Source organism: Schistocerca piceifrons, chromosome 2 (genome assembly GCF_021461385.2).
Source record: "Schistocerca piceifrons isolate TAMUIC-IGC-003096 chromosome 2, iqSchPice1.1, whole genome shotgun sequence".
In the NCBI taxonomy this organism is placed as follows: Eukaryota; Metazoa; Arthropoda; class Insecta; order Orthoptera; family Acrididae; genus Schistocerca; species Schistocerca piceifrons.
The window spans coordinates 450900577-450916514 of NC_060139.1; the positions used below are offsets into that span (position 1 = coordinate 450900577).

The following is a 15938-nucleotide window of genomic DNA, read 5'->3' on the forward strand; positions in this document are numbered from 1 at the left end:
AAACATGATATCTTTCTTTCCCTTTAAAATTCGTTGTTCTGTCTTGCAATTTGTAGCCTTTGCCCTGTGATTCATTTTAATCATAGTCTACATGCAGAGCATATTATGTAATATGCACGCTGTTACAGATGGTACATGTAGGTATTGGTTTAAGATGTTTCCGCCCTTTCATGAATTTGACAGAACTGTAAATTTTTACTGTGTGTAATGTTTTTGTGAAATGTTCGTGAAAAAGTTTGGGACTTGCAAGTTAGTTATGCAATTGCTAAAATAACCACCGATAAATTACGACGGGCAACATGATTTCGTAAATATGAAAGCGTATTTGTTCTTTGTGAGACGTTTTTCATGTAGGGAAGAAAAATCGACTGGCTTGTACGTTCTTCATGCAGAATTAAAGAAATAGATTGCTTCATTTCAGTCCTCAATGTTGAAACTGTAAACCATGTACAATATTAACAATAGTGTTCATTTGCGACACGGATTATTTTCAGATGGGACCGTTAAACCATTGAACTTTAATCCAAAACGAAGACCAAGAAGACAAGACTGGCCGGGTGAACTGATAGAAAATGGCATGTTTTACTTTGCGAAATCTGAGTTCATACTTCGTGGGTTACTTCAGGGAGGAAGGTTTGCCCCAGTCAAATCTGTTAGTGCCGATAGACTGTTCTGTGCATTGTGCTCCGTGTTAAATATGATTTCTGTTTCTAGATGTGGTGTCGTTGAAATCCCACAAAACTACAGCCTTGAAATAAACACACGTTTCGATTTGGAAGTGGCGCAACTACATCTGGCCAGTCACTTGTTAATATGAGTGAGGTGTCAACATGGCGACAGATTTAGCAGTCGGTTAGTACACACATTAGTTTTGTTTGTTTATTAGTTTTATTGCGGTAGCTATCACACTGTGATTTGGTGTTAGATTAATATTTCAATGATCTGACTAAATGTTGATATACGACAGTTAAATAGTCGTTATTATAGCTTGTAATTGTCAACCTTGCGTGTTGTAAACAATCTCATCTGACATGATTTCATGACGTAAACCACCTATTTGACAGGTTGTGTGCCGCCTTACTACCGAGAAGTGTATGATACCTGCGCCCCGTCAACAAGTCATGTAACGAAGGACGTTTTCACCAAACTTCTTGTAAAATCGGAGCTTCCTTCACAAACGCTGAGCCAGGTGAGAACCAAATATTGTACAGTGCGTATGGAGTAAAAATGTTGGAGCTGATGAGTTGTCAAAGATGAAAGACTTTCCATGTGACAGTGCACGCGATTCCTTATCACAGCGCATAAACACTTTGAATTTTTAAATTTCGATTTAGATTTACCGCCAGCTGCTGAGCCACTCAGAACACTGCACAATTCTTCGTTGTCAACCCGTAGACAGAAACATAGGTCGATAGTACATAATTAGAAACATCCCATCCGAGAGAACTTTTTTTTTCATTCGCCTTATTTTTTAATAGCTTTATCAATGTTAATAATCTATTTGCGTGCTTAGGATAACATTTTTGTTCTTTTCATATGAAACATCAAATTGAGTATTATTTTTTATTTATTCAAAATTAACTGAGGTTGTTATACAAATATTGTGCTCCATTGTTACAAAAGACTAATATTGTAACTGTTTGTGGAAACCAGTGTAAATCGATTTCTGATTGCACATATTGTGCACACATTCCTGCTATAGTCCAGACATATTGGCTTGTTGCACTGTATACACTTACAGGAAGTCTAAAGATGTAGACTCATAGCAGGTCTTCCTCTTCTCAAGTTTATCACTTGGAACTTGACCATCTCCTCTAGCAATAGATTCCTCTTCATGGATATCACAGCGCAAATTGGAAATGGTGAGCTGTCGTCTCGTGTGGTTCTATTATAGAATGGGACATTGCTTCAATGAACCTTATCCTTTTAGCAGTAGGGTTTTGTCAAAGGCATAAATAAACTATGAAACTGTTTACACCAATTGTGTTTATAAGTGTGTAAAAAAGAGCTAATGGCCGTCTCTTAACATCTCGTATTGGAAGAGTACAGGACACACTTAAGGTCTGGAAGGTATGCCCCATCTTTTGTCTTATTATAACAGATAATTTCTGGCTTCCTCTTGTAAGGATTCATCACGATGTTGTGTATAGAAGTTACCAGAGCTTTATTCCTTATGAGAACAACAGACAAAAAAGTAACAGGTAAGCCTTTTGCAAAACCATAGAGAATTGTGCAAACTGGTCTAGAGTTACCAGACTTGAATTATAATGGAATAACAGTATGATTGATTTCTTGGTTCTGCCAAGTGTCAAGTCTTTCCCAGTTCTTCTACCAGCTCCATGGATGTAAATCAGTTATTCGTAGTGACATTTCTGTTTGAACCTTCAGTAGGTTTGCACAAGTGTACTCTTGCTTGAGTGGGTTTCAAAAGTTTCTTTTCATCTACATTTAGTCCAATGCCGTCGCCGTCTTTTTCAGTATAAATGTGAGTCTTGGAAAGGTATGAACAAAATGAGTCAACCACACGTTATACCTTGACCCATAATTGCTGGGTTTCTTTGGCATACACATGCAAAATCAACAACTCCATCTGAAATAAACAGGCATTTTGTCAGCTGTCATATTCTCATTAAGGCAATACATCTGGTGGGAATTATATATGAACTTGTTGAATATTTCAGAGATGGCACCTGCACAGTCAGTTTGTTTTCTGACCTCATGTGTGGTAGAATCACCAAACTGTAGGCAGTTGGTCAATATTTCAAGCTGTTTGACAAACATCATTGCTCTAAATATCAGTCTTCCAGTAAGGTCCTTGGCAAACAGAGAGAGCACATTTTCATGTCCAATTTTGAAAATGGATGTGAACATTATCACACCAGTCGGAGCATAAATTTCTGCAGAATCAGTGAGGTGATAATTAGATTGGTTTGAGCGTCATTCAGGTTGGTTCTCATGGAGAAAAGTTTGCTGTTTGTATGTAAAACAGTACTCTCAAGCATAGCTTGTTCAAACACGCACTCCCAAATTGCTCGAATTTTTTGGGTTACCTAAGTCAGTAGCTTTGTTAGTAAGTCCAGGCAATTGTCTCACTATGTTATACCACCACCACCACCACGACTCTCACTTACTATCAGTCATTTATCTTCCTTTTTTCTTCTCTGATCATCTTCTGTCACATTGGTAATTATAAAGTCAGAATCAGCTGCAGAGTAATCATTTTCCACCTTGGATTCATCACTGCTCTCCTGCAACCACTCTGAAAGTTTCTTCTCAAAATTGCCATATCTGCACTGCATTTTTTCACATATTTAGCTCTTGTTGGTTGCAAGTGTACTCGAAAGCATTATCCATCACGGCATCTTCTGAAACATAAAAAAACACAAAAAAATGGGTAATAGAAAAATAAATTGCATGTAATATGAAACATCAGACCTGTACATTTTACAAAATTAATGCATATCTAACAATGAGAAGCCACAAACTGAACTGCAATGCTTCTGTTGCATATATGATTTGACTGTGAGAAGGTACTGTGGAGAGTGTAGAGGCAAACAGAACAGTGTTGCCACATGACAAATTTAAGAAGCTGTAGAGGTCCCTCAGACCAATGTTTCAGTTTAAAGCCAATGACTCGCCTAACATTTTAGAAGGAAAAGGCATGTAATTGGTGAAATATGGTAATACACCTGTATCATTCCATCCAAGCTGATACCTATCCTGTCTCTATAGTTTGATATAAATTGTTTGTTTTGTACAGCAAATATGATAAAACAGTATGGCATAGTCATTCCATAAATTCAAATAGCCTACATTTTTTCTTGCTGCAAAAAAAAAAAAAAAAAAGGCATTTGAATTAATTAATTTTTTTTAAGTATTTATGTCTACATGCTGTGGAAAATGGTCACACAGGCTAACCTTTTATATGGAATATTTTTGTTGGAAGTTGCATTATTGGTACAACATTTCTATAGAAACATTGAATATTATCACTTACTGAAATAATGTGTATGCAAAAGTATATTTACCTCCCTTGCCCCTAGCTTTTGATGATATCTTTCTGCATTTGGCAATGATTTGAAGCAAGGAATATGATAAATTTCAAAAATCCTCAACCATAACTAGTAACACTGATGTGTAGCACTGCTGAAATAATTTATTCAACTCTTAAATCATTTCCCTTTTTTTAAGACAAAGAAAAGAGCCTGGTATTTTTTAGAAGAGTTAGTTTTATAGTGGTAGAGATTGGATCCTACAGACTAATAAAATTGTTCACATTCTGACACAATTGAAATGGAGAATAAAATCTTTTACATAAAGCAAATGAATTAAATTCATCCTTGTAATCGTTTTACAGAGGTTGTAATGTTCTACATCTTTGCACCAAATGCCACGGATGCACATTTATTTAAATTTCTTGTTACGTGTAGCCATAAAACAATGGATTTTGCAAATGTGGGCATAAACATGTAATTGGATCCTCCTATTGTTCATCAGATGTAACCAAAAACTTCAGAGAAAAATCTGATTCCTAGTGTGTATGTCCTGCAGTTATACTGTCATTGTAGGATACCTTAATCATACAACAGTTCATTTGGATAATTACAGTTTTGTAAATGTTTGTTGTAGTAAGAGATTTTACAGAACAGTACTGAATGACTTCTCTAAAAATTAAATAGAACATTCAATTCATGATGGAAGTTTACTGAATCCATAGACCTAATCCTTTTGAGAATGTTCAACATGTTGAAACTGGTATTGGTGACCATGAAGCAGTTGTAACTACAGTGATTAACAAAAGTAGAAATGGCAATTAAAACACATGCAAACATTTACATCAACTTGGTAAAAGAGGCAGTATTGATATATTGTAATGAGATGCTTTAAACCTCTAGGCAGGAGTGTGTAGAAGAATGTTGGCTGAAGTTCAGAAAAATGATGACCAAGAACTGGATACATATTACGTGCTTAGTAGAATAATTGTTGATGATGGTATACAATCTCTGTAAAGAAACACATTAGGTGTAAAAGAAAACATAGGTATATAGACAGAAAAAGTTATCCATGAAATGGGCAATGTGTTCGAATGTTTCCGACTTAAAGTGTGAGTGTGAATCTGGGTTGTTTCGGTTTATTCCCTCAAACAACCTTCCACTTCTTTACGAGGTGACTTATTTGGAATTTGCAGCCACTCTTCTTAACTGAATAGCTAGCTGCTGGAAACCCTCTTGACTTCTTCTCCGTCAAATAATACTAGGTACAGGAATTTTTTAAACTCTTTTTACTTATGAAATAAGTAGACATACAAACTTTGCTTTTTGTCAATTAACAATGTATTTGACTTTCATACACAATAAAACTCGCGTTCAACTTCCAGTAAGTTCCTCGTACAGTCGAACGTCAGAAACAAATTAAATTACAGTTAAAAGAAAGTTGGCTTTGATACCATAACTTTTCGTAACATAAATCAGAAAATAAGTCTTGCTTATGGCAAGGTTACCTCAAGAGTTCTTTGTCAACTGTCTTTGTTTTGATAACAATAGTCAATGACCCAATAAGCACAGAGCTGCATGTAAACTCCATGGTTCTTCCTTACACACTCGCTAAAACATCTATGGATTGTGTGACAGGTACTTGCCAGTGTCGTTCGTCTGCCGCGTCTACTTTCTTCCCGTGACTGATTTAAAACCTGTACACACAAACGTGATGCACAGTAAGTAGGATTCCACCATCCCAGACCCATATCCAGAATATCGTGTGTTTGAGATGGTAGAAGGCTGAGTGGTTCTAGAATTTACACAGAAATTCTTGAATCACTACATATTCCCCCCACCCCGATGGAACACGCTATATTTTATACATAATCATTGTGCAAATAATATCACTCATAATAAACATTATACATTTCTTACATATGTTCATATACATATCTTTCCTTTCGATAACAATTCTCTGTCCTCTCTTGAACAATCTTTCGCTTATCATTTCTCTACTCTTTTTCTTATTTTACTTCGTTATTAAGACATGAGCAATTACTCATGGTTTTTGTCAGCTTTACTGAGATTTAGGAATTGTGAGGACTTTTTTTTTTTTTTTCACCGTAAATTTCAGGTGTTGATAACACAGGCGTAACATATTTTCTGTTCCTATCTTCTGTACTAACTTTTTCCTAGTATGTACTATTTTCATTATTTGTAGCTTGGAGGAACTCTGGACAAAATGAAAGTGTTCTTTTGACACTCATTTATTTCCAGGAAACATGATAATGCTAGTCATTCATAGAATTCACACTTCCCAGAATAGTCCCTATAAAATTTGTGACTTTTGTCACAATACTGTCCCCTTCTTTTAGGAACTTCCTTGCTTGTGGGTTGACCTTATGAGAACACTTCCTCTTTCCTTTCTGGTAGGTACCCCCCTTACAAAACATTCCTATTTTTTAAGCCACAGATCGTCCTATCTCCAACTAAGTTCGCTGGCCCTTTGTACTTAGTGAATGCTGGGTATGCCCCCTTATCCTTTGAGTAGGCCTCATGGTTCATTACCCTAATATACATTTCTATGTATACCATAATTAAATATCTTCTGGTAAAGATAGAGTCATATCTTAAACTTCACATTCATTCTTTAATATATCATTTACTCCCTAGAGTCCTCCTCTACTTATCAACTTCTATATTTTCAATAGATACTATACTACATATACTATTTATGTCCCACTAGCCTTCAATTCATCAGAGTATTTATTACACTGACATTTCGTAATGATTAACATGACTAACTTCTCTCCTACTTTCGTTATATTTCTTTGCTCATGCCTCTTATTTATCCATTGCTCATTACTACTTTATAGTGTTTGTTATGTAGCATTTTTGTTCCATAAACTTATACGCTTTTGTCTCTCTTTGCGCATGAGTTTAGAATTGTCACTGTTCTTTGTTTATGTATACCTCTACTTACGTACATTTGATGTAGAACCATCACAGCTTCCTGTATATGGGTGCATATTTCCATATGTACACACATTTTCCCCACAACACCTGGTGGTTCTCACATCGTGACAGGCTTTGTCTTATGTAATATACTGTTTGTATAGAAGTATGTATTTGTGTATATGTGGATGTGTATTCATGTAGTCTGATTTTTCGTCCTTCTTATCTAAAGATAAGATTTAGGTTTCTAGTAAACACTGAAATAAGGAAGGACTTCAGTGAAAGAAGTTTCTGAATATGAAAAGAGGGAAAAAATAGAATGGTTCTCAAATGAGAAGTAGGAAAAGAAAAAAATAGATGTGGATGCTAGGATTGAAGAAGAGAAAGAAGGTAGCCCCACAGACAGGAAACCCCCCTTTCCTAGAATCCCTACCCATCAGGTACTTGAGTGAGACGCCCGAGGTGGTCTGGTATTAAATCGTCCCCTACAGAACAGACTTGTCCCACTTTCACCCTTTAAGATCCCCGAAGAAAATCCTAGCAACCCTATGGAAATCGCAAATGATGAAAAATTAGGCACACTTGTTTGTGAGGGTTGTTTGAAAGGTGAGATGTGTGTTTTTTGTTTGTCATGATTTATCTGTTCTTGTAAATCGTGCTTTTAGCTACAATACCCACACCTTTCAAAATTTATACACCCCCCCACCCCTCCCCACCTATATCACATCTCATAAAAGGTATAAAATACTCTGTATAAAATAGAAAATCTATACACTACGGTATAACAGTTGTTTAGCTAGTCACATCATATTATGTTTTCCACAAATATAGTACTATATTAAGTTTTTTCATCTAGAAATCACTATTTTCCTGTGATTCTCTTAAGTTGTTCTCTATTTTATAGTTATATCCAGTTTTCTAAGCAATAAGATTACATGATAGTTCTAGATTTTAAAGGAATTTGGTGCAGGAAAACTATTTTGGAAGAAACACTGAAGACAACTCGGGATCCAACAGTCGTTACTCTGCCTGTTAACTCAGAATGTTAACGTCCCTGGGGATATGCAATTTTACATCCTTTCCATTCTATTTCCTCTTCCGTTTGTACCCGGTACGGTTTCTCATATTTTTGGAAAAACTTATGAATCTCTTTCTACAGAGTCGGGCTGTGGAGATGTTTTGTTGTTAGAACCAGGTCATTGACTTGATAACTGAGGTTCCACAGCCTTTTCGTTATGCTTACTTACTCTATGTAGTGCCTTTTCAATTAAATTCTTAGAAACTCTTTTCTGATTTACTTCATAATTGACACTAGCTTGTTCAGGCCAATTAAAACACTTAGAGTTTCTCCTATAAAAGGATTGCCTATAATGTCAACCCAGTTGATAAATGTGGTAATTAATTTACTACGAGTTCAAAGTCTTTAATTTTCGTTGCCCACGAAGTATGTTTTTCGTGGCAGTAAGTGCAACATAATTTTCCATTTTTCTTCATTACTCGTTCACACACGTGATGATGAGGAATAATTGGATATTAACACTTGTCGAATACTTTCCCACATTAGGAATTCTCTAAATTCGTTACTCACAAATTGTGGGCCATTAGCCATAAGAAATTGTTTTGGTTCACCTACTTCTAGAAAGTATTGTTGTAAACAGTGTATAACCATTTGCGTATTTGCTCTTTTAATGGGATATAGTTTAGCATATAAAACTATATTCTATTCAGCATTCTATGATAACCAAAATATATGATACTTCTCCCTTTCTTTGTGGAATTGGTCCAAAAAGATCCACTTTTGTGAGGTTGTGTAATGACTTAGGAATAATAGGATACATTTTGTATTTCACATGAGTATTATTCTCTTTTACTTTATGGCAAGTTTCACAGGCACTAATCAAAGATGGTATTTTATGACCTAGTTTCTTGAAATAATAAAACTTATTCATATGGAATATACATTTTTTGATTCCGCAGGGTCCATATCCTGTGTGAACATACCACACAAGTTCATCTTCTATTACCTTCGGAATACATAAGTGCCAACATTGTGATGTTACACTGTCCCTCCAAAACAAGTTATGATCTATAATTTTTTCATTTTCCTAATTGATTATGAGGTAACGAGTTCTGGAACCACATACAAAATATTTCTGTGAAATAAGAATCATGATGGATATTCCCTATTGTTCTTCGAGCCATTTCCTTTACAATGATGTTTGGATATTCCGCTGACATAAAATTAATGGCAAAAATAATGCCGGGCCCTTCTGTATGTTTTAGTTTATCCATTCCTATGGGTAGCCTCGGTAAAGCATCAAGTACAATATTTTTAGAACCTTTTATGTATCGCATCTTAATATTGTATTCCTGTAGGAAAAGCATCCATCGCATCAACCGACTCTGTAATAATAGACTAATCATCAGATAGGATAAAGCTTAATGATCTGTATAAATATGGATTTCTGATCCCCATACTAATCTCTGAAACTTTTGAATGCTCCACTCAATCACCAATAGTTCCTTTTTGGTAGCTGTGTAATTTAGTTCATGCTTATTTAGGTGACAGCTAGCAAAAGCTATGGTTTTGTGTTCTACGTTACTTGGATCCCATTCTCCTTGGAAAAGTTCAGCAGCAACACCGTAATCAGATGCATCTGTCAAAAATTTAAACTCTTCGCCCATAACTGGATGATGTAATACGGGTGACTCAACAAGCGCTGTTTTAAAGTTTTCAAAGGCATCATTTGCACCTTCATCCCAAGTCCATGGGTACTTCCTTTCTTAATAAACTTAAAATTCTCAAGTCATTTAACTCTTGCCCTCATTCATACCGTTGATAGTATCCAGCCATACCTAATAAATCCTTTTAATTGCCTTACATTTTTGGGGTGCGGATGTTCTTTGATAGCTTTTATGCGTTCAGTGTCCAGTCTAATTCCCTTTACCCCTATAATATGACCTAAGGACTTAAGTTCTTGGCGTGAGAAAAACATTTTAGACAGCTTCACCATAATACCTTTTTCTTTACATTTTTTCAGAGTCTTGCACAAAGTTAGACAACGGTCCTCCCAAGTAGCTGATAATATTAAGATATCGTCTGTGTATTTTATCAAATCCTTCAATAAGTCTCTTCCTGTTGTTTCATCTAATGCACGTATAAATACAGACACAGAGATATTAAGTCCGAATGGTAATACATTGAAATGATAAGATTTTCCATCAAACAAAAAGGCTGTATACTTTTTGGATTCTGGATGTAATTTTATCTGCCAGTATCCCACGGTCAAGTCCATTGTACTAAAGAATCACACCTTTTCAAACTTGGATAACAATTCATCGATATTAATCAGTTGATCTCTCTGTTTCTGTATGTTGATTTTATGTACGAGTGTCTAAGACTAATCTTACCGTGCCTGTAGCTTTCTTCATCACGATCAGAGGATTATTCATTATACCGGATCTTCATTCTATAATATTATTAACAATCATTTTGTTAATCTCATTCTGAACTGCTTCCTTCAAACTCACAGGTATTGGATACGTTTTGCAAAAGAATGGAGTGTCATCTTTAATTTTGAACTTACAGATATAGTGCCTGATGTTACCTGGACTATCAGAAAACACCACTTCATACTCCATTAATCCCATCTTTGTTGATAGGTTAATATTAGAGATTCATTAACTTTGTCTTGTATATCAGTTTGATGTGTTACTTGAGCCACATTATCGATTTTCGGTGATAATTGTGCTGTAGCTGTTAATCGTAGACACTGACACTCAGTTGTTTGTTCCTCAATGTGGCTACTTGTTACAAATGCCGTCCCATCTTCTACTGCCCCTCCTGCCATAACAAAGATGATGTTCGTCAAAGTTTAAGATGACTTTAAACTCCAACAACCAATCTAAATCAAACAGTACAGCTCTGTTAATATTCTCTACTATTAATAGCGGTTGACAAAATACTACAGTTCACCCGAGTTTCATATTTTACAAGTTTACTTCTTGTTCCCATTATCCCGATTATGTGTACTCCAGACAGCTAAGTGCTGTTTATTCTGTATCAAGTTAAAAAATACATTTGAGATGACTGACACCTTACTCCCCCAATCTGTTGTTGTTGTTGTTGTGGTCTTCAGTCCAGAGACTGGTTTGATGCAGCTCTCCATGCTACTCTATCCTGTGCAAACTTCATCTCCCAGTACCTACTGCAACCTACATCCTTCTGAATCTGCTTAGTGTATTAATCTCTTGGTCTCCCTCTACGATTTTTACCTTCCGTGCTGCCCTCCAATACTAAATTGGTCATCCCTTGATGCCTCAGAATATGTTCTACCAACCGATCCCTTCTTGTAGTCAAGTTGTGCCACAAATTTCTCTTCTCCCCAATTCTATTCAATGCCTCCTCATTAATTATGTGATCTACCCATCTAACCTTCAGCATTCTTCTGTAACACCACATTTCGAAAGCTTCTATTCTCTTTTTGTCTAACTATTTATCGTCTATGTTTCACTTCCATACATGGCTACACTCCATACAAATCTTTCAGAAGCGATTTCCTGACACTTAAATCTATATTCGATGTTAACAAATTTCTCTTCTTCAGAAACGCTTTCTTTGCCACTGCCAGTCTACATTTTGTATCCTCTCGACTTCGACCATCTTCAGTTATTTTGCTCCCCAAATAGCAAAACTCCTTTACTACTTTAAGTGTCTCATTTCCTAATCTAATTCCCCCAGCGTCACCCGACTTAATTCGAGTACATTCCATTATCCTCATTTTGCTTTTGTTGATGTTCATTCCCCCAATCTGTCTATAAATATATTAACCTCGGAATTTTCCACTGCCCGTGCTATTATAGGTTGTGGGTCATTAGTAGCTAAGCCTTGTTCTTCAAGCAACAACCATTCCTTTGTGGGTATTTTGTGTGTAAAGTTAACATACTTAAATGGAACATGGCCCCCTAATGTATTTCCACAACCTAGACCCCGGCCCTGGATCCAGGTCGAACAACATTTTCCTCATTACTAGTAAATATGGGTTGGTTACTGTAATGAGGTACTGCATTCCTATTTTGTGTTTTTTGGTTACTCAGTACAAATTCTTGAGAAGTTACTGGATCTAAATTTGAATGTAGATGCTTCTTTTGATAATTACCGTTGCAACTTTTCTTATTGCACTGGTGTACTTTTGCTAAGTTTGTCTCAAGCCTTTTAAAGTTATTCCCGCTATTCTTTTTATAGTTCGAACTTTCACTTTGGTGTAAAGTTTCGTTGTGGTCCTTATTTATTGCATTAAGTGCATCAACAAAAGACAACAACTCTTTTACCGTTTTCCAACCACTACATAATATGTCTTTTCTCACATAGATGGGCAATTGTCTAATTAAAATACGTACCAATCCCTCTTCTTCCATTGGTTTATCTAAATACTATGCTCGTGTTAAATGCCAATCAAAATATTTGCTAATAGTAACCCAAGTGTTTTAATATTTTGGGTCCCATAGATCTGATATCAACTTTTCTTGAGCATTGGCAGGCCAGTATTTCTCTTTAAATTTCTTTTGAAAGTCCTCCCAAGAGGAAAAGTTCTCAATATTTACTGTACCCTATTCTGAGGCTTCCCCTATAAGGTACCCCACAGCAAATTCGAACTTCTTAGAATCTTCCCAATTTTTTAGTAATGCTTGGTTGAACCTTTTTAAGAAATGGGTCGGATGTACATCTCCGTCTGGCGTAATTTTAGGGAATTGTCTAGATAACCCTGAATTAGCTCCCCATTGTAAATCAGTCACAGCTTCACTAGTTAATACAACATTAAGTGAAGCTACTCCTTTTTCTACTTGGATAAGCTTAATCTCGTTCCACAGGTCGTCCATACTCTTCCTGATACCAATAAGTTCAGAAGAAGGAATAGGCGATATGTTTCCGGATGTTATTCTCTCGGTAACCTTTTGACCTATAATTTCTCCAAATTGTTCCTCCAAACTAATTACATTTATAATATGAAAGTTAGCTATTTTCTCTTTGAAATTTCTTTCTACATTATCTACCCGTGTATTGACACCAGTAATTTGCGATTGAATGACTGGCATTAATTCATTCTGCTTATCCACTCTCTCTCTTTCAAATTATTTGATCCCTGCCTTACGTCATTATACTGAACATTGTACACATTTTCAAAAAATCCTAAATTTTCAGTAAGTTCGGATTCTACATTGTTACATTTGCTCTCAATGTTAAGTTATAACCTTTTTGATTAATCTTGAAAACTGTTACTCTGTTTCTGACTATGGTCAGTAAACATATGATTTATATGATAAATTTGTCATTTGAATATTTAGAGTTTCACACTGTCATGAGCATTTAAAGCTTCACTCTGGGTATTTAATTGAGAATTTACTAAGTCTAGTTCTTTACTTAGAGTCGCACTCTGAGCATTTAATCAAGAATTTAATGAGTTTAAGGTAAGACTCTGACCTTTGATTAAATTTGTAAACTCAGCCCAGTCGGTCACTTCTTTGCATTTTTCATTGCCATAGTTGAGTCTTGAGTTTCCCCAATCTGTTGCATATTTCCCATAGTTTTAAATGCCTTAGCTCTTGTAAGCATTTAAAACTAACTTTAAATATGACAATTACACAATAAAAATTCACTCAACAGTATCTTCTAAAACTTTGTACTAAAGTAATCAAGTTTTGTTTCACGCTCACCCGGCGTAGAATTCGCATTGCATATGTGAGTGGATGTGGAGGCAGGTCAGCACCGGTGAAAAGCAGCTGGTGCTGGTGGCATTGGATGTATGTTGGTTTCCGCGTCTGTGTCCCCCATGATGTGTGCGAGATGTATACTCCCTGCACTGGATCTTCTTGGTTGAAGCGTTCTATGCGTACTTCTTCTTAGACAAATACGTCGAAATCTTCTTTGCTGTTTTTATCATTGTGAACTTTTAATTTCTTCACTGTTTCTCCATTTAAATTCTGCTCCATTGGATACTTGAACATATTCCAATTTTTCGGAGTAATTCCCTTGTTGCTATGGCAACACGTAACAGCTTCTTTTCTCGTTTTTTACTTAAAATTCCTATTTCCTCGGTCCTGTCCCGTCGCCATGTTCTAACATTTCTGACTTAAAGTGTGAGTGTGAATCTGGGTTATTCCGGTTTATTCCCTCAAACCACTTCTTTACGAGGTGACTTCCTTGGAATTGGCAGCCACTCTTCTTTACTGAATAGCTGGCTACTGGAAACCCTCTTGACTTCTTCTCCATTGAATAATGCTAGGTACAGGAATTTTTAGACTCTTTCTACATATAAAATAAGTAAACATACAAACTTTGCTTTTCGTCAGTTGACGATGTATTTGACTTTCATACACAATAAAATTCTCGCTTTCAAATTCCAGTAAGTCCCTTGTAGAGTCGAACATCAGAAACAAATTAAATTACTTTTAAAAGAAAGTTGGCTTTGATACCATAACTTTTCATAACATAAATCAGAAAATAAGTCTTGCTTATAGCAAGATTACATCAAGCGTTTTCAAGAGTTCTTTGCCAATTGTCTTTGTTTTAATAACAATATTTCCCTCATGCCAATCTGCATGGATACCAGGAATGTTGGTCATGAGAAACCTATCCCTCTCTATTCTCACATAATATCATGAAAGAAATGTGTCAAAGCAGTCAAGTAAACATAGGTTTTCATCACCTGTGCCATTGCCGGTCCCAAGCCTGGGGCTCCATCTCGCAAGTCATGTGGTAGGAGGAGGAGGAGGAGGAGGAGGAGGAGGAGGAAGAGTAAGAGGAGGAGGAGTAACAACCCCCATAAAAAAAAAAACACCTGAGTCCATCTGGCTCCGGATGGTAGCACCCAGTTCGAGCCCCTACCTAGGGTTACAGGTGGAGCCCAGACAACAGTCTCGAAGGTGGAAGAGTACGTCGCTTCCCAATAGCAGAGAGAGTGGAAGAGCCACTGAAACATATCAGGTAGCGACTGTACTCCATGTTAGGGGTGGCTACTAAAGGTGTCTGCGTTCCCATGTCAGGGGCGGTCTGAACACATCTTCTGGGGCTAACAGCTTCAGTCGTATAACTGGACAGACATGAGCTGTCCCATCCAAAAAAATTTTTAGCTCATGGAATGGATCGCACTATGGAATTGAGATTACCCCAAGGGGACAATCCCCCATTGACCAAGGTCGACATAAGCAGGCATTCAGATTCTGGGGGACCTGCCAAAAAGTGCATAAGGGAAGAGTCGGAGCTCCCAAGAACCTTAAAGAAGATTAAAACTAAAAAGACTTTCAGAATTGGAACCATAAATGTACAGACAATGAGAAAGACTGGTAAACTTAAACAGGTAATAGATCAGGGTGTATATGACCCGGGACAACCCCCATCAGACCCTTCAGAAAGATGTGCGCTACAATATGAAGATATTTTTGAAAAGTCGATTTTTTTTAAATTTTTGGCGTCCTACCTCAAACGCTCGAGGGAAGGGGAGCGCCACTATCTAATATTGGCCTGGTTTGGAAATATCGTAGATCCGGACCTGATGCACAGAGCGGTCTGAGTTGTAGTGGAGAGGTGGTAATCTCCATGTGACCCGTGTTTATGTTAAGTGATTTTGCTGTTTCCGCTTCATTTATTGCTCTCACGTCATATGAAAACAAAATGGATTTCTGTGGTCGGGAGCTATCAAATGGAATTAAAATACATTCACATAATTGTTGTTGTTGTTGTGGTCTTCAGTCCTGAGACTGGTTTGATGCAGCTCTCCATGCTACTCTATCCTGTGCAAGCTTTTTCATCTCCCAGTACCTACTGCAACCTACATCCTTCTGAATCTGCTTAGTGTATTCATCTCTTGGTCTCCCTCTACGATTTTTACCCTCCACGCTGCCCTCCAATACTAAATTGGTGATCCCTTGATGCCTCAGAATATGTCCTACTAACCGATCCCTTCTTCTGGTCAAGTTGTGCCACAAACTTCTCTTCTCCCCAATCCT

The 15938-nt window shown here is 36.7% G+C and overlaps 1 protein-coding gene across 2 annotated transcripts in view; it reads left to right on the top strand.

The window, feature by feature from the left end:
- Positions 1–623: 623 nt before the first annotated feature.
- LOC124776762 (sorting nexin-8-like) overlaps positions 624–15938 on the top strand; it is a 101200-nt gene continuing 85885 nt past the window's right edge. For both annotated transcript variants that reach the window (XM_047251898.1, XM_047251899.1), the window contains exons 1-3: positions 624–633; positions 715–852; positions 1065–1189. In XM_047251898.1, coding sequence (XP_047107854.1) covers positions 831–852; positions 1065–1189 — 147 coding nt within the window. In that variant the 5' untranslated portion in view covers positions 624–633; positions 715–830. The remainder of the gene's footprint in view (positions 634–714; positions 853–1064; positions 1190–15938) is intronic.